This window comes from Pelophylax lessonae (genome assembly GCF_965119305.1).
Source record: "Pelophylax lessonae genome assembly, chromosome: 1".
Taxonomy (NCBI): Eukaryota; Metazoa; Chordata; class Amphibia; order Anura; family Ranidae; genus Pelophylax; species Pelophylax lessonae.
This window is the reverse complement of record NC_138768.1, coordinates 488,631,562-488,655,353: the sequence shown is the minus strand read 5'-3', so window position 1 is coordinate 488,655,353 and position 23,792 is coordinate 488,631,562. Positions and strand designations below refer to the sequence as shown.

At 48.3% G+C, this 23,792-nt stretch overlaps 1 protein-coding gene across 2 annotated transcripts in view; it reads right to left on the bottom strand.

Annotated features, from left to right (window-relative positions):
• SH3GL1 (SH3 domain containing GRB2 like 1, endophilin A2) overlaps positions 1-23,792 on the bottom strand; it is a 919,809-nt gene that overhangs the window by 357,694 nt on the left and 538,323 nt on the right. For both annotated transcript variants that reach the window (XM_082263930.1, XM_082263931.1), the window contains exon 4: positions 14,473-14,616. In XM_082263930.1, coding sequence (XP_082120056.1) covers positions 14,473-14,616 — 144 coding nt within the window. The remainder of the gene's footprint in view (positions 1-14,472; positions 14,617-23,792) is intronic.

The window sequence follows — 23,792 nt, the reverse complement described above, 5'->3', positions numbered from 1 at the left end:
ACCTTCAGCAAACTTCGCCAGCTCCGAAAGCGTTGTGTGTAGGAAAGTGGACTGAGCCTGATTCGGTGCGTAAATGTTAGATAGAGTGCAGCAGGTGTTTCCTATTGAACCCTTCAAAAAAGGATAACAACCATTATGATCAGCAAGCATATTATCAAGTTGGAAAGGAGTGTCTTTGTGAAGCCCAATAGCGACACCTTTAGCCTTGTTAGAGGGGGAGAGGCTGTAGTACCAGGTCGGGTATTGTGGAGAGAATAATTTGACGTGTGTGGAATGGGTGAGATAGGTTTCCTGAAGAAACGCAATAGAGCAAGATTCACGTTGGAGCTCCCGAAACACCTGATGGCGCTTATACGCCGTGTTCAAGCCTCTAACATTATAGGACAAAACTTATGGTCGCCATTGGGTATCCACAAACACCCCTCCCCCAAATATTAGGAACCCGGGCCTAAAGGGAGAAGGAGGGGAGGGGGGGAGGAGAGAGAGGGAGAGAAGAAGAAAAGAAAAAACAGCAAGGAGAGAAGAGGAGAGACAGAAGTGACATAGAAGCAATGTCCAATGGGACACCATTGTCAGCACGCAGCGAACTTCAGTTGTCCCTGGGGGGATGGACGATCCCAGAGACAGGGCGCCGCACAGGGTAATAACTCCTGCGCAACAGAGCCCCAGCACCGGGAACCTCCATCCCCAGAAGGAGAGAGGGGAGCACATTGACCGAATGCAACATCATCCTGTAAAGTCGCTCAGAGGGGAGCCAGTGGCGGCACCCCGACAAACCAAAATACAAAAGACAGTGTGTAAAACATGACATCAAATAACTATGAAATAACCTCCCCCTGGCAGAGGAGACAGTAAACCCAACATGAGTATGCAAAACTACAAACAGGCATGAAAATACAACAAACCAAAGAAGCTGTAAGGAAAGAACGTAAATAGGCATGGGAGCAAGCACCATACCAGCAGGCAAAGAGGCAGGAATACCTTACAGAGAGGTCATCCCCGATTTACGGGCAGACTTTGGCGCAGAGGTGCGCATTTTCTTGGAAGGCGTTTCACTCCAGGAGGATCCTGGTTTGAAAGTGAAAATAGGAATGCAATCATGCCCCCCCCCCGGGAGATCAAAGGGTGGGAGGCCTATATCCTGAAGGAAGGCTGGAAGATCTTCTGGGAAGCGAAGGGTAGCGGAATGCCCATTCTTGGTGGCGATTAGACAAGCTGGGAAACCCCAGCGGTAAGTGAAGCCATTGGCCCCAAGTTGCTCCAAGAGAGGTTTTAGTGCACGGCGTTGTTCCAAGGTCTCTTTGGAAAGGTCAGGGAAGATGTTAAGGGATGCCCCATGAAAGTCAACAACTTGAGTGCCTCGTAGCTTAGTCATGATAGCATTTTTGTCTTTGAAATAGTGTAGACGACAGATAATGTCCCGAGGCAGGTCAGAGGACAGGTTATGAGGCCTAAGTGCTCTATGCGTGCGATCAAAACATAAAGGATCAGTGGGAGTCCTCCCCAGAATAGAATTAAATATGCCCCTTACCGATGCTTCAAGGTCATCATCCCTGGTAGCTTCGGGGAGACCGCAAATACGTAAATTATTCCGCCGGTTGCGGTTCTCCAGATCCTCCATTTTATAGAATGCGGCACGGTGGGCAACCGCCAGTTGCGTGACCTTGTCCTGTAACTCTCTAATGGAGTCCTCTTGCTAGTCCTGCCTCCGCTCCATATCCTCCACTCTGTCAATTATGTGGGACATATCAGCGCAGACAGCAGTGATCTCCTTCTTAAGCGACTTCTCTAAATTGCGAAACATGCCCCCGATTTCTTGCTTCAAACCATGTAAAAGAGAGGACATGTCAGAAGCTGCCGGAGAGTGCATATCTTCAAGTGGGTCAGAAAAATAGGAGGATGCGGGAGAGCGCTCCCGCGGCGGCGCGGAGCGGATGGATGACACTGCGCCCGACACCGAGGCCTCAGCCCTGCTCCCTCGTGTGTGAGTGCTTGAGCCGCCTGTAGATAAAAAGCGCTTGATAGTCCCGGAACTGGGCAGTTTGGATGAGGATCCCTTCCCGGATCTTTTGCCTGTCATGGAGCGCAAGTTGGGTGTTTTAGAAGGCATTGCCAGGGGATTAGTTCATCGAGGTGCTGCCAAAGCTCACTCTAATCACAGCCGCTCATTGCCAGTCAAAAGTCTCATCCCCAACTGAGCTTGTATATAGAAAGAACTGTTCAAATGATAAGGTGGGCAATCGGTTATCAGCTTCTGCAGCAAGCAAGGGAGAGTGTGGAGAACAAAGTCCGGATGCAGCCGCTGGGTTGTATGGATAGGTGGGGTAAAAAGCTGAATTCTTACCCGGCGCCTGGCGTGTGGGGCACAGCCTTAGGAGAGGCCACGGCTTCCAGGACGTCTAGGCCGCAACCTCGGGCGTCCCTCTGCAGCTGAATTTAGTGCACTGTAGGATGGATGGCGGCCCTGGGTGCTCGGTCAGGTGGAGGATGCCTGCGGATGGGAAGCAGTGAGTCCGTGGGAGCCCAAGGAGCTGCCGCTGTACCGGACGGCGGACCCGACACCCAGACAGGAAATACTTGGTCCGGCCTGTGCAGGGGGTCTCAGAGGCTCGACCGACACTGCGGACACTGTACCAGGGGATTTGAGCGGTGGATGGCAGTAGATTAGCCGGCTATGGAGACGGAGCTCCCTGCAAAAGCATTCAGCTAGCTCGGCTTCCCAGGTACCCCCTCTGGGTAAATTTAGAAGCCAACATGGCCCCTACAAAGAATCTCCAGGACATGCTTTTGGGAGATATGTGGATTCCGTGGAATCTCGCTGCCCTTTCCCCCACAATGCAAGCCTCGCTTAGAGCCTGTCGCACAGTCACTGGGACACATAAGGACCGCGATATAACACACTCCCATCCCATTCCAACCTTGGTTTTACATAGCCACATTTCTGACATCCCCTCAAGCCTTACTATAAAGGGAAGTATTAGTACCCTGCAAAACCTATATGAAAATAACACATTATTAGCTCCGGATGAGATACAGGCCAAGTACCACATACCACGATCAAATCACTTTCACGTCTTTCGCATGCACCACTTTATGAAACACCACCCCTTACAATGCACAAAGGTGGATGGCAAGATATGGGACTTCTATGTAGCCACTTCAAAGGTCCCCCCAAAACTTTCTAATTACTACCATGTCCTGCTAGGTAACGACACATTCTTTAAAACGTGGACCATGTTCAAATGGGATAGGGACTTACGTGAGAGCTTTACGGTATCACAATGGCGACGCGCACTCTCAGAAGCCAATCGTCATACTCACTGTGCTAATCACTGGAAGATGACTCTTACACTTACTCATAGGTGGTATTATACCCCATACAGGTTAGCGGGGTTTTCCAACAACTACTCCCAATTATGTTGGAGGGACTGCTCTAATGTCGGAACATTATTACACATTATGTGGGCCTGCCCATCCCTCACTAGCCTATGGAATCATGTGTTTAGTTTCATTGCAAAACACACTGGGTGTATACTTAAACCCAACCCAGCCCTAGCTGTTCTGCACTTGGGTATGGAGCGACTCCCCTCACAATATAGACCTTGGACATCGCATGTCCTACTGGCAACCAGGACACTTATTCTGAGGAAATGGAGAACCCCAGACACACCCAACCTGTCTGATGTAATTGTGTTATTGCGTTATATCAGTTTGAAAAATCTTTGGCGACTAATAATGCACGTCTTAGGGAATTTAATACGTTTTGGGACTTTTGGTCTACCACTTGACTCAACCTTACTGCTTATGCTTCATGCTGTTGTTTATGTTCTGATATCACTAAGTTTGATTTACCCATTACCTATATCTGATAACTGTGTACGCCATGTACCATGCAGTATCGAGAAGATACTTGTTTATGTTTGTTATTTGTTATGTGCTCAAACTCAACTTAAAAAAAAAAAAAAACTGAATTTTTGTAAAATCTTACCTGTAAAATTCCTTTCTCTGAGTCCTCCGACAGTCGCCGCCTCCTCTAAGTCATCACTGTTGGGATGTCCCAAAGCAGTATAGACATGAGGGGTGGGAGACGCAACCGTAGAAAAGGCAACGCAGTACCCACATCAGAGAAAGGAATCTTACATGCACCGTAAGAGAACCAACTGGGCAACAGAAGAAAACAATGCTCAACAGGAGCAACAGCCCAGGAAAGCAAATGCCAACAGCCAGGGACCCAGAGAAAAAATTCAATTGTCCATCATGGCACAGCCGCACTTTGCGGCCAAAAGAAGCATCAGCTGATGCCAGAACGTCTACTTTGTAGAACTTGGAAAAAGTGTGCACCGACGACCAAGTCGCAGCCTTGCACACCTGGGCCATCGAGGCCCGATGCCAATAGGCTCAGGAAGTACTCAAAGACCTGGTAGAGTGTGCCTTAACAGGGAAGGGCGGAATCCGTTCCTTCAAGGCGTAGGCCTGTTCAATGGTCTGTCTGATCCATTTGGCAATAGTCGCTGTGGACGCAGCCATGCCCTTCCGAGGTCCCTCAGGAAGGACAAAGAGGGAATCCGTCTTCCGAAAGGATTCCGTAGACGACAGGTAAACCCTGATCGCCCTGACAACATCCAAGGAATGCAAAGCAATCTCCTTTGGATGTTTAGGCTTCGTACAAAGCGAAGGCAGGACAATGTCCTCATTAAGGTGATATTCAGAGATCACCTTGGGAAGGAAGGATGGGGGTGGTCACAAAACCACCTTATCCTTGTGGATTATCAAGTAAGGGGAGCGGCAAGACAACGCCGCCAGCTCCGAGCCGAAGTAATCGCCACCAGAAAAGCAACCTTTTTCGACAGCAGAGGCAACGATATTTCCCTGATGTTTTCAAAGGGAGCACGCTGTAACGCGGACAGAACCAAGTTCAAGTCCCACGGAGGTAAGGGCTCCTTCCTGGGATGCGCCACTGCCAGGTGAACAACGTCGGCGTACCAGGACCAGCGAGGCCAGTCCGGCGCCACCAGAATCACCAGGTGCGGTTCCGAGACCAATCTGCGAAGGAACCGGGATAGCAACTGAATCGGAGGAAAGGCGTACATCAGACGATACTGATGCCAAGGGTCCACCAACGCATCCAAGGCGTCCGCCAACGGATCACGCGTTCTTGCCACAAATCTTTCCACCTTTCGATTTAGCCGGGATGCGAACAGATCTACGTCTGGGGATCCCCACCTTGCACACAGCATCTGAAAGACCTCCGGGTGTAGGGACCATTCCCCCTGGTCCAGGGTCTGGCGGCTCAGATAGTCGGCCTGCCAATTTTCCACACCCGGAATGTGAACTGCCAGGATCGCCGGGACATGAGTCTCGGCCCAAGACAGAATGTCGGTCACCTCCCGGGCCGCACGAGCACTCCTGGTGCCCCCCTGGTGGTTGATGTAAGCCACCGCGGTAGCATTGTCCGTCTGTACGCGAACAGGCAGGCCCTGGAGACGGTCCGACCACTGGAAAAGAGTTTTATCGCTCGTAGTTCCAGCACATTAATCGGGAGGGAGGACTCCTCCTCCGACCAAGTGCCCTGGGCAGACAGGTTGCCCAGGACTCCACCCCAGCCCGACAGGCTGGCGTCCGTGTTAACCACCGTCCACACTAACGGACGGAAGGACTTGCTTTCCGCCACCGACGGGGACTGGATTCACCAGAGAAGAGCCAATCTGGTCTGGCGACTCAGGGAGACATCCAGATCCAAGGACTGAGGAAGTCTGTCCCACCTGGCCAGGATTTCCGTCTGGAGAGCCCGCGTGTGGAACTGGGCAAAGGGAATCGCCTCGAAGGCCGTCACCATCAACCCCAGGCCCCGCATGCAGGTCCTGAGTGACGAGGACGGAGTGTCCCTGAGGTGCCTCAGTACGTCCCGCAAAGTCCGGAGCTTGTCCTCCGGCAAGAACACCTTTGCCTGAGCAGAGTCCAGAACCATTCCCAGAGAGGGAAGGCGAAGCGACGGAGACGACGCTGATTTCTGAACGTTGATGGTCCATCCGAACTCCTGGAGTGTCTGTACCGTGATGGACAGATCGCGCACAAGGTCCTGGCTGGCACGCGATCTCAGAAGCAGATCGTCCAGGTACCCCAGGACCGCAATGCTCTGGGCCCGCAGTAGGCCCAGGACCGGTGCCAACACCTTGGTAAACACCCTGGGTGGCGAAGCGAGACCGAAAGGTAACGCCACAAACTGGTAGTGGTCCTCTGCGATAGCAAACCGAAGGTACCGCTGATGACCCTCGAAAATAGGGATGTGCAGGTACGCATCCTTCAGATCTATCAAAGCCAGGAATTCTCCTGGACTCAAGGAGGCCACAACCGAACGGAGAGACTCCATTCGAAACTTCCGAACACGCACGAAGCGGTTCAGCGCTTTCAGGTCCAGAATAGGACGCACTTTGCCCTCCTTCCTGGGCACAGTGAACAGATTCGAATAAAACCCCCGAAACCTGTCCCGATGAGGCACTGGGACAATCACTCCCTGAGCAAGCAGGTCCTGCACCGCTTAATGCAAGTCCTGCAAACGCCCCGGAAGCAGATGGAGATTGGAGGGAAAAAATCTGTCCGCCGGCCGGGAAAGGAATTCGATCTTGTAACCTGATGGAACGATTTCCTGAACCCACCTGTCCGATATCCGGAGCAGCCAAGGTTGGAGGAAACCGCGCAAACGTCCCCCCACCCCCGAAACGGTTGAGGGCGCTCCTTCAGGCAGAGGCGGATTGACCCGCCGAGCCGGCATTGCCGGACTTCTGCTTACCCGCCCAGGGCTTCTTCTGGTTGCCCTGGGCCTTGAAGGGCTTGCCCTTGGATTGGTTCCGAAAGGCACGAAGGGACCCCTGATTGGATCTAGGCGCAGAACCCCGCTTGCCTCGGAAAGACTTGTTCTTCGGGTTCTGGGGTAGCATAGTGCTCTTGCCCCCCGTGACGCCCTTCACCAGGGTATCCAACGCCTCGCCAAAAAGGCGAGAGCCAGCATAGGGAAAATCAGCAACTGTTTTCCGTGAGGACTGGTCGGCCGACCAGCTCTTCAGCCATATCAGTCGCCGGTTAAGTACCGCGACACTAGAGAGGCGAGCCACTAAGGGTGCCTCGTTTAAGGCTGCATCACACAAATACATGACTCCTTGGTGGATCTGATCCACCATTTCCAGCTGGGCAGGCGGCACGTCATCAGACACGAGATTGCCTCTAAGCATCTTAGTCCAGTCAGCCACCGCCTGAGCCACCAGAACGGACGCGAAAACGGGTTTGAGCAGCGAACCCGCCACCGTATAGGAATGGCGGGCTAGAGACTCCAACCGCCGGTCTGTGGGATCCCGGAAAACCAGGGTATCCTCAGTAGGAACCAAGGTAGCCTTGTTCAACACGGCCACTGTGTGGTCCACCTGTGGAGGCACACACCATCGTGATTCCGTAGCCGGCGCAAAAGGATAAAGCAATTTGAACCGACTAGGTACCAGGAATGGACGTTTCAACGTGCGCCACATTTCATTAACAGTGTAATGGAATTCCGCTGGGCAGGGAAAAACCTGCGCAGACTTGCGGGTCCTGTGCGTCCCAAATGAGGACACAACGCCCGGAGGACAGGGCTCATCCTCTAAATGCAAGGTTTCTTTAACAGAAACAATTAACTCATCCATGGTCGCCCATTCTTCAGGTGACCCTGGGGAGGATGTATCAACACCCTCCAGTTCAGCCTCCCCCTCAGACCCCGGGGGGTCCAAGGATGAGCGGGACCCTGAAAAGGGCACGCTCGCAGCAGCAGAAGCAGCAGCCATGTCCCCATCTGAATCAGGAGAGAGACACAACCTGGGCCTCTTTCTCGCAGCCCGTTCAGACATCAGCATTTCCATATTTGCCACCAAAGTCGCTACTACAGCAGCCAGATCGGGTCGCAGCGGGGCCACAGGAGAACTGGGGCCCCCCACTAAAGCTGGAGGAAACTTGCTTTCCTGAGAATCCATGGCTCAAGTTATCAGCAAAAAACTACAGTGCAAAAAACGGTGTACTGTCCCCTTTAAGAGCGCTGCGTGTGCGCAGCCCACCGCTACTGTCACAACTATGAAAGACCCCCAAGGGAGAAAAGAAAACTGAGCCAGAAGCGATATACAGAGGGAAATTGAGAGTGATAACCTGCAGAGCCCGCAGAGCGTTGCTACCAGTGTCCTTGCTGCTGATGGAAAGGAAGTGCTGCTAGAGAGGGTTGGACTATAAGCCAGACCCTGGGAAAATGGCTGCCCCATAGGAATGCATTAGAGGCTACGCCAAAATGGCCGCCGACATGCGGTCGGAACGATCGTTCCACCGCCCACAAAATGGCGGCGGATGTCGCCAAAATGACCTGCACAATCGCCCCAGAGGAGCTATACATGTGTTCCCACAGTAAAGATGGCGGACCGCGCAAAATTGCCCAGCTGCGGTCGCCGCACAAGCACAGACGTCTGCACCCCCAAACATGCACCTAAGGTGACACAGGGACAGGGACCCCCGGCAAACATACAGATCTGCACAAGCGAACCCCGCAGGGATCGCACAGGGAGTCACACAGGCACAGACATGGGGACACACAGCAACACAGACTGCCACTCCAGACAGAGGCCCCACACAGAAAAGTACTTACCTGTACCAGATGGCGTGGGGGAGCCTCCATGCACGGAAAACCTCTGTCCTCATCTGACAGGGAGTGCCGTGGGACAGCACCGCAGACGAGTCCTGTGAGGTAGCCACCTCACGGCTGCATCCCTGCAGCGAACAGGGATGGGTCGTTCGTAATGCCAGGGCGAACCATAGCTGAATGCTCTTTGGCGGGCTGGGGGTCCATCTGACCCTCTGTGCCCTGGAAAACAAGGGCGGTCAGTCCGAATCCCAGCACCGCATGATCCATCTTCATCCGAAGAGAAGACTAACACTAGAGCTGACAAAATAAACAGCTAGTAAAGCAAGAGAAAAAAACTGACATTTTCAAAGAAAATCAAATAAAGATTAGGAAGGCTGAGACTGAAGCCCCAGCACAAGGTAAGCAGGGGGGGTATTGACCGGATGGGACAGCCCCCATGGGTGTGTATATGCTAATGCCTTTTGTCTTTGGACTAAGTCTATATGCCTAGCTATTCCTACAGATAGGAAGACAATACCCAACAGTGATGACTTAGAGGAGGAGGCGACTGTCGGAGGACGTAAGAGAAATTTTTTTTTTTAAATAAATCTGTTAAAATCTTAGATCTTAAATGTATCTATTTCTCCCAAACTTGTTGCCTCCCTAGAACCATCCTTTCCTTTTGTGTGGCAAAAACGCTCCTTACAGTATCTGGGAATACGCCTTACTGCACGCCCTAGTCGTCTTTTCCGCGACAATTATATGCCCATGTTGAACAATATTCATGCAGATTTGAGAAGGTTGTCCTCCCTGGCTCATTCATGGTCAGGTAGAATTAATGTTATTAAAATTAATATTCTGCCTAGATCATTATTCATGTTTCAAATGATACCTTTTTTGGTCCCTCCGGGATTCTTTAAAAAATTGACAGCTTTGGTTAGCAAGTACGTTTGGCATCGTAGACATCCCCGAATTGCTCTACACCAACTGGTTAGACCTAAAAATGAGGGAGGCTTAGCTCTCCCCGATTTTAAAAAATATTATGAGGCAGCAGTACTTCTCCGAGTGATATATTGGAAACAACATAAGGATACCAAACTTTGGGTTCAACTAGAGTCGGATATGTACCATACTACTTTATATACACAGGTGTGGATACCACGTCAACACAGACCATACTTTGGAGATATTTATCCTCTAACTGCCTCTACATATGCCATATGGGAGTCCATACATAAGCGTAACCACTGGCCCTATAATTCTCCTCTGATGCCCCTATTAGGCCATTCTTACTTTTTACCAGGGAATATGGACCCTGCTTTTGGTAAGTGGCTCCCTATTTTCCAGCCTACACTCAATCATGTTACTTCGGCCACATTAAATGGCAATATAGACAAATATTTGGATTTGTTCATGCTTTACCTAAGCCTGTTCGCTCATTAGCAAATTTGAATCCTATCAAAGAGATCATGGCTAGGTCACAAACAACCAAAGGCAGCTTATCTGACTTGTATATAAAGCATTAATAAAAATTGAGAAGACATCGGGTAGCCCATCTTTATTGAAATGGGAACAGGACCTAGACCGCCCTTTAACTGATCAACAACGTAAACAGATATTACAGCTAGTACATACTTCTATTTCTACACAATCTTCAGAACTAAACTATAAACTGTTGTCTAGATGGCATTACTCTCCTAGAAAGTTGTGGTCAATGTTCCCAGACTACTCGGCTCTCTGTTGGAGAGGATGCGGAGAAGAAGCCTCTCATGCCAATATATGGTGGTCATGCCCGGTTCTGCACCCATACTGGTCCTCTGTGTTGCATTGGATCAACATCATCCAGGGGCATCCAGTGTTGGATGATCCCTTGGTGGTCCTGTTCCATTGTTCAGGGGAACCAGTGGGCAGGTATAAGCGATCTATTACCCCTTATCTATTAGATGCGGCAAAATCCCTAAACTATGGAAAAAAACCTACTATCTCTACTGTCCAAATGTGGTTAGAACGAGTGGCACATGCAGCTCGGATGGAGGATCTCTCTATAAAACTTTAAAAGATCAAAATCATATACAGTAAACCCCTGCTCCATCGGGGTTCAGTTTTTGCGGTCCCGGTATATTGCGTTTTTTTTTTTTTGTAATGTTATTTTACTATATAAATCATTAAAAATGAAATATTTTTGTGTTTTCCATAGCTCTTGCTATGTCTCTCAGTATCTTTTATGTGTTTAAATGAGTTTCTATTGTTTTAAAAGTGTGTTTAAAGACCTTAAAATGCTTTTACACGTACAGTGACAGTAAAAAAAACATGCCTACAATGCATTTTAATAGGGTTTTTCTATTTCGCGGATTTTCACTTTTCGCGGCTGGGTCCGGAACGTAACCCCCGCAATGGAGGGGGGTTTACTGTATATCTTAAAAGATGGTCTGGTTGGCTTTCCTTTACATGTTCATCGGAATATATCGAAATGATGTCATCTAATACAAATACTTTGACTTAAGAAGTCCACGGAGGACTCCGGATGATACCTTCCCTTCCTTATCCTTTCCCCAATTTTTTTTTTTTTTCTCGCTATGATCTTATAGAAGTTTAGTGCGATAGTTTGATCCAAATATGTCACATATCTTAGATATGGCTATTAGATGTGTAATTTGAACAATGACATTTGTTAATATGTTGTAATACGTTATGCCAATACGTCAAAACGACCTATTATTGGAATAATGATATGTACTCACACACTATACCATGTTATGCTAATATGGCCATATTTTGTATTTAATGTTTTGTTTGGAAGCTTTTGAATTTTTCGAATTTTTTTTTTTTTCATTTTTCTTATATTTCCTTGTTTTTCTTGCTGGAAAATCCTTTTTTCTTTTCAATAAAAATATTAAATAAAAAAAAAAAAAAAAAAAAGAAATACACTTTTGTTATTTGCATTCCAAACTGGATCTGGATCATATGAGTAATACATTGCCTTAGAAAAACCCAAGACCTCTAACAGTGCTAATAGCAAAATATGCAATCATGGCTCTTAGAAACCTTCCACTCAGGAGGTGGTAACCTAGGTTATCCAACACTGCTTTACCCCTGAGCTCCAAATTTTAAAGAAGCTCCAAAGGTCAGCCTCTGAGACCTAGAGCTACCCTGGTTCCATTTCACATGCAACCTATCCTTCTGGAGGAAACACCATTACTGAGGTGTGGGCCTAGAGGACTGCCTTTTATGTTGGATTGTGTACATGTTTCCTATCCCGGAGGGAGGAGCTCTATGTCTCAGAGGCTGTCCTGGAAGACAATTTGAGAAAATCGCATTATCTGATAAAGCCTAAAAAGCTTTTTTATTTTAGTTGGCCATCTTCTCAAACTACTAAATCATTCTAAAACTGTAATCTAAAGTTTTAAAACAAGTTCATAGCTATCCAATTTACAGATTTTTAGAGTACTTTGTGTTTTCTATCTATACAACACATACAGGTTTTGAATGTACAGTATCTCACAAAAGTGAGTACACCCCTCACATTTTTATTTTAATTTTTCATGCAACAACACTGAAGAAATTACACTTTGCTACAATGTAAAGTAGTGAGTGTACAGCTTGTATAACAGTGTAAATTTGCTGTCCCCTCAAAATAACACAACCCACAGCCATTAATGTCTAAACTGCTGGCAACAAAAGTGAGTACACCCCTAAGTGACTATGTCAAATTTGGGCCCAAAGAGTCAATATTTTGTGTGGCCACCATTATTTTCCAGCACTGCCTTAACCCTCTTGAGCATGGAGTTCACCAGAGCTTCACAGGTTGCCATTGAAGTCCTCTTCCACTCCTCCATGTTGATATCACGGAGCTGGTGGATGTTAGAGACCTTGCATTCCTCCACCTTCCATTTGAGGATGCCCCACAGATGCTCAGTAGGGTTTAGGTCTGGAGACATGGTTGGCCAGTCCATCACCTTTATCCTCAGCTTCTTTAGCAAGGCAGTGGTCATCTTGGAGGTGTGTTTGGGGTCGTTAGGTTGGAACACTGCCCTGCGGCCCAGTCTCCAAAGAGAGGGGGATCATGCTCTGCTTCAGTATGTCACAGTACATGTTGACATTCATGGTTCCCTCAAACTGTAGCTCCCCAGTGCTGGCAGCACTCATGCAGCCCCAGACCATGACACTCCCACCACCATGCTTGACTACAGAGCAAGACACACTTGTCTTTGTACTCCTCACCTGGTTGCCACCACACACACACTTGACCCCATCTGAACCAAACAAAATTATCTTGGTCTCATCAAACCACAGGACATGGTTCCAGTAATCCATGTCCTTAGTCTGCTTGTCTTCAGCAAACTGTTTGTGGGCTTTCTTATGCATCATCTTTAGAAGAGGCTTCCTTCTGGGACATCAGCCATGCAGACCAATTTAATGCAGTGTGCGGCATATGGTCTGAGCACTGACAGGCTGCCCCCCACCCCTTCAACCTCTGCAGCAATGCTGGCAGCACTCATACATCTATATCGCAAAGACAACCTCTAGATATGATGCTGATCACGTGCACTCAACTTCTTTGGTTGACCATGGCGGGCCTGTTCTGAGTGGAACCTGTCCTGTTAAACTGCTGTATGGTCTTGGCCACCGGGCTGCAGCTCAGTTTAAGGGTCTTGGCAGTCTTCTTATAGCCTAGGCCATCTTTATGTACAGCAACAATTCTTTTTTTTCAGATCTTCAGAGAGTTCTTTGCCATGAGGTGCCATGTTTAACTTCCAGTGACGAATATGAGAGAGTGAGAGTGATAAAACCAAAGTTAACACACCTGCTCCCCATTCACACCTGAGACCTTGTAACACTAACGAGTCACATGACACCGGGGATGGAAAATTGCTATTTTGGCCCAATTTGGACATTTTCACTTAGGGGTTACTAGGGTTATTAGGGTCACTCACTTTTGTTGCCAGCAATTTAGACATTAATGGCTGTGTGCTGAGTTATTTTGAGGAGACAGCAAATTTATACGGTTATACAAGCTGAACATTCACTACTTTACATTGTAGCAAAGGGTCATTTCTTCAGTGTTGTCACATGAAAAGATATAATAAAATAGTTACAAAAATGTGAGGGGTGTACTCACTTTTGTGAGATACTGTATATACTTTTAGATACTTTTTAAATGCTAAATGGACACATGAGGACAGAGAATTGAGCCTCTGTAGGCCATGAAGTAGATCACTACAAAAAATGTATATCTATATCCATTGTGGCAGAGCTGCATGGGGGGCTGGATCAATTCCCCAAAAACCAGATCCACCAGCGCATTAAGAAACACATACAAGAAAAAAAAATATTAAAACACTTAATCAGAAATAAAAACCCTCCCCCTTTATTCCTGGGAAACACCAACTAGGTCAGATGTTCTAGACGAAATGTGCATTTACTGTGGCACAGCACAACATATATGTGTAATGTGGTATGCAGCAGTGTGGGTGAGTTGTCTATATGGTAATAGTAAGTTAGAGTGTCGGTCAAAAGGATTGGCACTGCATGCACAGCAGTGCACAGGTTACCATGTGCTTCGAGTAAGGCATGGTAAGACGCACAGTATTGAACCGTGCATGAATGCAACACAAATTTATGAAGACTAAACCAAAAAAATGCACTATTACATGATTTATAAGAAGTTCCTGGCTGGAATTCAGAGTGAAATGAGCTCTGTGTAATGCTACAGTATGCAGCTTGCCTCTATATAAATACAGAAAAAACATGGCAAACTAGAAGCATTATATGTACTCTTTTGTATGTCTTTTGAGCAATTGTTAGAATCAAGTATACATTTTCTGCCTTTTGAATCTACTTACCAAAATTTGAATCTTCTCCAAGTTCTTTTCCATAACGAATCATACATTCTCCCAAAAGACCTTCAGGCTGAGGGTACCCAGGGTTCTTCACTTGTCCCCGAATTTTAGAAACCGTATTCAACATAGAAAGTTTAGCACGAGATGCTTTTCAGTAGTTTGGGTGGAGAAAAAGAAAATAAGGGTTGAGAAAATTACAAAAAGAATGGGATTTTTTTTTATGTGCAAACCAAAAATAAATTTGGAGAAGCAAAACCTTTATGAGTCAAACAGCCAGCCTGTAAACATAGTCCTGCATTGCTAGAAACATTTTTAATGGCACAGCAAAAAGCTACAAATGCATGCTTATGAAACCTGAAGAACGGTATTAATGCATTCCTGTTGTGAAAATGAAAATGTAAAAACACTGCTTCATTGAAAAGAAATTGCCCTCTAAGTCCATTCAGAAACTGACAGTCCTAAGAGTGAATAAATCAACAAAAGTATTCTCTGTGCAAGCCAACTGGTGCTTAGAATAATTATATAAAAAGTGCAATCCTCATAAGTCTAATAGGGTGTGTTTGCTGCTCACACTGTAAAGTGATTCCCACATCCACCAATATACATCTCAAAGAGCTGCACAACTTTAAATCCTTATTATAATCTCACACTATATCCCTATGTGAAAAAATAAAATAAAGCTATTCTACTATAAAAGCCTTCACTTTGTAAAATTTACAATCAATAAGCTGACGCATATCGTCACTACCCATGAGACATCTTCAAAGGGTAAAAACCCTTTGAAGAAATCACATGGGTGGTGACGAATGGTTTAAAGTCACGTAGGTGGTAACGAAACGCGTCAGCCTAAAGCCTAGTGATGTCATTATGTTATACGTAGCTGCCAGATTGCTTTACTGGTGATCCTGGAGTTCTCTATCTTAACCACTTGCCGCCAAATCATGTACCGGTTACATAATTTGACTTAACCATTTAAGCCCCGGAGGATTTGGCTGCTCAAAGACCAGACCCCTTTATTCAACTTGGCACTGCGTGATTTTAACTGACAATTGCGCGGTCATGCAATGCTGTACCCAAACAAAATTTACATCCTTTTTTTCCAACAAACAGAGCTTTCTTTTGGTGGTATTTGATCACCTCTGCACTTTTTATTTTTTGCAATATTATTAAAAAAATAGTGAAAATTTTGAGAAAAAAATGACATTTTCAACTTTGTCTTTTAAAAAATATCCAATATACTCAATTTATGTCATATTTTGGTCAAAATGTATTTAGCTACATGATTTTGACAAACAAAATCTCAATGAGCGTATTTTTATTGGTTTGCGCAAAAGTTATAGCGTCTATAAACTACAGTGTAAATACTGGAATTTATGCAGCTTTTACTTTCTGACTGCCTATCTCATTTCATGAAGTGCTAAAATGGCAGGGCAGTACAAACCCCCCAAATTACCACTTTTTGGAAAGTAGACATCCTAAAGAATGTGCTGAGAGGCATGTTGAGATCATTGAATAACTGCATTTTTGACTTACCGTAAAATCCTTTTCTCTTAAGCTCATTGACAGACGCAGATTCCATATCTTGATATCCGTAGGGTATTACTGCCCCCTACAGGAGTAGGACACTAGGCAGAAAAAAAGTTCTGGCTACACCTATGGGCAGTCCCAGGGGGTACATCCTCTCTCCCTGCTATAGGATGTCAGTTAGGTAACAAAGCAGTGTCAGAGAAATTATACCAACCCAACTCAAAATAGAGGGGCGGGTACTGAGTCTGTCAATGAGCTTAAGAGAAAAGAATTTTACGGTAAGTCAAAAATCCAGTTTTCTCTGTCGCTCACTGACAGACGCAGATGCCATATCTTGATATCTGTAGGGACACCCCAAAGCAGTGCCATAAATGAGGGGTGGGATAACAGAAGAACCCAATCCATAAGGCCAAAACAGAGCCAACCAGAAGAACAGAGGACTCATTGAAACAAGAAGATGAGACCCACCTGAAAAAAACAGAACCCCTGAGGTAGACCAAGGGTCACCTCAAACAGCAGCCAGCAAAACCTTGCGGCCGAAGGAGGCATCCGCCGATGCCAGCACATCAACCTTATAAAACTTAGTAAAGGTATGAACAGACGACCAGGTAGCCGCCTTGCAAACTTGAAGCACACGACGCCTGATGGCGGAAAGCCCAGGAAGCACTAATAGCCCGAGTAGAGTGCGCCTTAACAGGGAACGGAGGAACCTGACCCTTAATAGAATAAGCCTGCACTGCCTGATCCATCTGGAGATAGTCGCGGCAGACACAGGTAACCCTTTTCTAGGGCCATCTGTGATCACAAAAAAACGAATCAGTCTTACGAAAGGAGTCAGTAGTAGCCAAATACACCCTGATTGCCCGAACCACATCCAAGGAGTGCAACGCAAACTCCCGAGGATGACTGGGCTTAGGACACAGGGAAGGTAACACAATATCCTCATTCAAGTGAAAACCGGAAACCACCTTAGGAAGGAAGGACGGATTCGGACGAAGAACCACCTTATCCCTATGAACCACCAGATAGGGGGAACGACAGGACAACGCAGCCAGTTCCAACACCCTGCACACAGAAGTGATAGCCACCAAAAAGGCCACCTTCTGGGATAAGGTAAGCAGGGGAATCTCCCTAATATTTTCAAAGGGAGGTTTCTGGAGAACCGACAACACCAAATTAAGGTCCCAGGGCGGTAAGGGCGAGCGCACCGGAGGAACCAGGTGCCGCATCCCCTGGACGAAATTCCGCACCAGGGAATGAGTGGCCAGTGGCCTCTGGAAGAAAATTGCCAAGGCTGAAACCTGACCCTTGATAGTGCTCAAGGCCAGCTTCTGCTCAACCCCCCGTTGAAGGAAAGCCAAGACCCGAGCCACCAAGTAAGAGCGTGGAGGAACCCCGAGAAACTCACACCACGAAATATAAGACTTCCATGTACGATGATAAATCTTTCTAGAAGTCGCTTTTCTCGCTTTAAGCAAAGTAGGAATAACTGAAGCAGACAATCCCCTGTCCTTCAGCACCTGGCTCTCAACAGCCAAGCCGTCAAAGCCATGGACCGTAAAGCAGGATGGAAGATGGGCCCCTGAGACAGCAGATCCTTCCTGAGAGGAAGCCGCCAAGGAGCGTCCGCGACCAGCCTGACCAAGTCGGCGTACCAGGCCCGACTAAGCCAGTCCGCAGCCACAAGAATGACTGGAATTCTTGAGAGCAACTTGAGAGGAGGAAAGGCATACAGCATACTGATACTGCCCCCACGGGGCAACCAGCGCGCCTGTGGCCTCCGCCAAAGGATCGCGGGAGCGGGCTACAAACCTCTGCACCTTCCTGTTGAGCCGTGATGCCAACAGATCCACATCCGTGGTGCCACAATGAAGGCATAACTGGTAAAACACCTCTGGATGAAGAGACCATTCCCCTTGATCCAAGGTCTGACGGCTGAGAAAATCCGCCTGCCAATTTTCCACGCCCGGAATGTGAACCGCGGAGAGAGCCGGAACAAAACGTTCTGCCCAACGAAGGATGCCGGCCACTTCCACAGCCGCCAGAAAATTCTTGGTGCCCCCCTGGTGATTGACATAAGCCACGGCTATGGCATTGTCCGACTGAATCCGCACCGGGCAGCCCTGAAGACGCTCGGTCCAGTGAACCAGGCAAAGCCTGATCGCTCTCAGTTCCAACACATTTATCAGCAACCTGGATTATTCCAGGGACCAGAGTCCCTGAGCAGAAAACCTGCCGAGAACCCCTCCCACCCGGATAGACTGGCATCCGTGGGGACAATCATCCAATAGATCGGAAGAAATTACTTCCCCTAACTGAGCATCGGAGACCGAAGCCACCAAACCAGGGACTCCATGGTCCGCTCGCTCAGCCGGATCTGATTGTCCAGGGAATCGGGATTCCGGTTCCATTTGAGAAGGATCTCCTTTTGGAGGGTCCTCGTATGAAACTGAGCAAAAGGTACTGCCTCAAAAGACGCCACCATCAGTCCCAGAACCCTCATGCAGGTCCGAAGAGACGACCAGTTGGCGGACAGCAACAGCTGAGTCACCGACTGTATTTTCTGTAGTTTTCCCACAGAGAGAAACACCTTGGCCAAGGACGCATCCAAAGTCAGGCCCATATAGTCCAGCCTCCTGGAAGGAACCAGGGATGACTTCTGCAGGTTCACAAGCCACCCGAACTCTTCCAAAGAGGTCATGGTGATCTCCAAGTTTGACAACAGAGCCTGCGGAGACTCCACACGGAGGAGGAGGTCGCCCAGGTAGCCCAGGACTGATATTCCCTGTTTCTGCAACAGCATCAGAACTGGAGCCAAAACCTTTGTGAAGATGCAGGGAGCAGAGGCGAGACCAAAGGGTAACGCCACAAACTGATAATGGTCCTCTCCCACAGCAAAGCGCAGAAAATGTTGGTGTCCTGCGTAAATGGGAAAGTGAAGATAGGCATCCCTTGATGTCTATGGAGGCCAGAAAGTCCCCCTGATGCAGGGAAGCCACCACCGTGCGAATGGACTCCATCTTGAAACAATTGAGCGCCTTTAAGTCCAGAATTGGACGCACCTTGCCCTCCTACCTGGGCACCGTGAACAGATTTGAGTAAAATCCCCGAAAACGTTCCCCACAGGGAACCGGAACTATTACTCCCTATTGTACCAAGTCCTGTACTGCCCCCAACAGAGCCCTTAGTCGATTCGGGGACAGTCGCACATTGGAAGGGAAGAACCTTACCGGTGGAACTGACCGAAACTTGATCTTGTATCCCGACCGTATGACCTTGTGAACCCATTTATCTTGAATCCGGGAGAGCCACGGGTCCGGGAACCAGCAAAGATGCCCCCCCCACCGCTGACATGGGTGGGGGCGCACCTTCAGGCCGAAGCGGACTTGTCCTCAGGTCTGGAAGAACCTGATTTCTGCTTACCAGACCAGGGTCTCTTGGAACCCCCGAGGGGGCCTTGAAGGGCTTTGTCTTGTCGCCCGCCCTGGAGGAACGAAAAAAGTTCTTGTGGGCTGAAAAGGAGGGTCCCTGTCTGCAACGAGGTTCCTTACCCTTGGCAGCCTGCGGGAGAAAGGTGCTCTTGCCGTCGGGACCCCCCACCCCCCGTCCCCTTAACAGCCTGCATGAACAGTCAGCCACCCCACACATACAAACACCCCCCCGAGGGGGGAGGGTTAGTGGATGGGGGGAGGAAAAGGGACACCACAGGTGGGGGGTCCGCAGGGGAACAGAGGGGAACCCAGAGAAATGGGGGTCCGACCGTCCAAGGGAGGGGCCCGCATCCACCCCAGAGCCAGCATGAGGAAAAGGGGGGACATTTACTCACCATACAGGAACAGTGGGGGCGCCACTCCAGACAAAACCCCTCGCCGCTCAGTGGGGGGGGGGGGGGTGTCGGCCAAAAGGAACGCTGCGACCCGGTCGCAGACCGGTCGTATGCGTCCTGGTGGGACGTTTAACCCTTGGGTCAGTCCCCGTCCAGTAGGACTATGTCGCGGCCGACACAGTGCAGAGCTAGGGCCTGCACGCACTCGTAGGCCGGCTGGGGTGACCACTGGATCTCAGCATCCAGCCCGTCGCCCAGATCCGGCATAATTGCTTGTAGATCTCACAGGAACAATTCGGAGAAAAAAAGCTAGCTAAAAAAGTAATTATCTAAAAAAGCTTGCCAGAACCAGAGATCCCAGCAAGGAACTTAGGTCCTTTCTCCTGACTAGGCAGAAAAAAACTGACATCCTATAGCAGGGAGAGAGAGGGTATACCCCCTGGGACTGCCCATAGGTGTAGCCAGAACTTTTTTTCTGCTTAGTGTCCTACTCCTGTAGGGGGCAGTAATACCCTACGGATATAAAGATATGGAATCTGTGTCTGTCAATGAGCGACAGAGAAATTTCATTTTTTTTTTTTTTTTTTTTACACAAAGTTGTAATTGAAATTATATATTGCTCACACATGCCATGAGTATATGTGTAATTACACCCCAAAATATATTCTGCTGGTTCTGAGTACAGGGATACCACATATGTGAGACTTTTTGGGAGCCTAGCTGTGTACGAGACCACGAAAACAAATCACCATCGTCAGGTTTTCTAATGGCGAAAATTTTTTATTTTACTCCTCACTACCCATCATAGTTTCGGAGGCCCTGAAATTTCAAGATAGCACAAAACCCCCTCAAATTACCCCATTTTGCAAAGTAGACACCCCAAGCTATTTGCTGAGAGACATGGTGAGTCCATGGAATATTTTATATTTTGCCACAAGTTCCGGGGAATGTGACAATTTTTTTTTTTTTTAACACAAAGTTGGCACTAAATGATAGATTGCTCGCACATGCCATGGGTATATGTGAAATGACAGCCCAAAATACATTCTGCTGCTTCTCCTGAGTACAGAGATACCATATGTGTGAGACTTTTCTGCAGTCTAGCCGAGTACAGGACCCCGAAAACCAATCACCACTTTCAGGTTTTCTAATGGCGTAAATTGTGCATTTCACCTCCGCACTACCTGTCACAGTTTCGGAGGCCCTAGAATTTCAAGAAAGCACAAAACCCCCCCAAATAACCCCATTTTGCAAAGAAGACACCCAAGCTATTTGCTAAGGAGGCATGGTGAGTCCATGGAATATTTTATATTTTGCCACAAGTATCGGGAACACATTTTTTTTTTTGTTTTTTGTTTTTTTTACACAAAAGTTGTCACTAAATGATATATTGCTCACACATGCCATGGGTATATGTGAAATTACATCCCAAAATACATTCTGCTGCTTCTTCTGAGTACAGGGATACCCCATGTGTGAGACTTTTTTGCAGTCTAGCTGAGTACAGGACCCCAAAAGCAATTACCACTTTCAGGCTTTCCAAGGGCGTAAATTGTTGATTTCACTCCTGACTACCTATCACAGTTTCGGAGGCCATGAAATGTCAAGACAGCACAAACCCCCCCTTCCCCCAAATGACCCCTTTACGGAAAATAGACACCCTAAGCTATTTGCAGAGAGGCATGTTGAGTGTTTTGCAGATCTCACTTTTTGTCACAAAGTTTTGGAAACTGAAAATAAAAGGGAAAAAACTGAATTTTGGTAAAATCTTACCGTAAAATTCCTTTCTCTGAGTCCTCCGACAGTCGACGCCACTTCATAATCTTCACTAATGGGGTATTGACCTTTGCTCCGTAGGAGTAGCTAGGCAACAAGATTTGTTAATATAAAAGCTTTTAGCATATCACACCCCTAGGGGGCGGTCCCCTCAGTTTCCGTAGCATAGCAGTAGAGTACATAAACAAACCCCAAAAGAGGGGCGGGGGCGGCGACTGTCGGAGGACTCAGAGAAAGGAATTTTACGGTAAGATTTTACAAAAATTCAGTTTTCTCTTACGTCCTCCGACAGTCGCCGCCACTTCATAATCTTCACTAATGGGGACGTCCCAGAGCAGTGTAGACATGAGGGGTGGGAAAAACGCAGCGGCGCCTAAAGCAACGCAGTACCCACATCAGAAAAAAGAACCTTACCAAAGTAAGAGAACCAACTGGGCAACAGGAAAAAACGTGCTCAACAGGAGCAACAACCCAGGAAGAACAAGTAACCTAGGGGTAAAAACACCCCAACAGCCAAGGACCCGAACAAGGGACCCTAAGGCACTGCCGCACTAAGAACTTTACGGCCAAAGGAAGCATCTGCCGATGCCTGAACATCCACCTTGTAAAATTTGGAGAAGGTGTGAACGGACGACCAAGTCGCCGCCTTACACACCTGGGCCATAGAAGCCTGATGACGATAGGCCCAAGACGTACTCAGGGACCTGGTAGAGTGCGCCTTCACAGGGAAAGGAGGAACCTTCCCCTTCAAAGCATAGGCTTGCACAATGGTCTGTCTGATCCATTTGGCGATGGTCGCAGCCAACGCCGCCATGCCCTTCCGAGGACCCTCTGGAAGGACAAAAAGAGAATCCGACTTGCGAAAGGATTTCGTCGATGACAGGTAAACTCTGATCGCCCGAACAACATCCAAGGAATGCAAAGCCACCTCCTTTGGATGCTTAGGCTTCGCGCAAAGCGAAGGTAAGACAATGTCCTCATTGAGGTGAAATTCCGAGATCCTCTTTGGAAGAAAAGAAGGGTTAGGTCATAAGACCACCTTATCCAAGTGAATCACCAAGTAGGGAGAGCTGCAGGACAAGGCCGCCAGCTCCGATACCCTGCGAGCCGAAGTGATCGCCACCAAAAAGGCAACCTTCTTGGACAACAGAGACAACGAGATCTCCCTGATCTTCTCAAAGGGAGCCTGTTGTAACACGGACAGAACCAAGTTCAAGTCCCATGGAGGTAAAGGGTCCCTCCGAGGAGGGGCCAAGTGTCGCACCCCTTGAACAAAGGTGCTAACCAAAGAATTAGACGCCACAGGGTGTTGAAAGAGAACGGCCAGCGCAGAAATCTGACCCTTAATCGTGGCCAACGCCAAACGCTGGTCCACGCCCGTTTGAAGGAAAGCCAACACTCTCGATACCGAGTATGAGCGAGGGGAAAACCCCCTGGACTCACACCAGGCAAAATACGCCTTCCAAGTACAGTAGTAAATCTTCCCGGAAGAGGCTTTTCTAGCCTTGATCAAAGTGGGAATGACCTCAGGGGATAGACCCCTATCCTTCAGGACCTGGCTTTCAACAGCCAGTCCATTAAAGCCAGCGACTGTAAAGCAGGATGGAATATCGGTCCTTGAGACAGGAGATCTTCTCGAAGAGGCAGACGCCATGGAGCGTCGACCGCCAGATTCACGAGATCTGCGTACCAAGACCGGCGAGGCCAGTCTGACCCCACCAGAATCACCGTGTGCGGTTCCGAGGCTAACCTGGACAGCAGCTGTATCGGTGGAAAGGCATACATCAGATGATACTGATGCCAGGGTGCCACTAACGCGTCGGAGGCGTCTGCCCGAGGATCGCGCGTCCTTGCCACGAACCTTTCCACCTTGTTGTTTAGACGAGACGCGAACAGGTCCACATCTGGGGAACCCCACTTCGCGCACAACATCTGAAAGACATCCGGGTGAAGGGACCATTCCCCCTGGTCCAGGGCCTGGCGGCTCAAATAATCCGCCTGCCAGTTCTCCACCCCCGGAATGTGAACTGCAGATATCGCCGGGACGTGCGTCTCGGCCCAAGACAGAATGCCGGCCACTTCCCGAGCCGCTCGGGCACTCCTGGTGCCCCCTTGGTGGTCGATGTAGGCCACCGCTGTGGCATTGTCCGTCTGCACCCGAACCGGACGGCCCTGAAGACTGTCCGTCCAACGC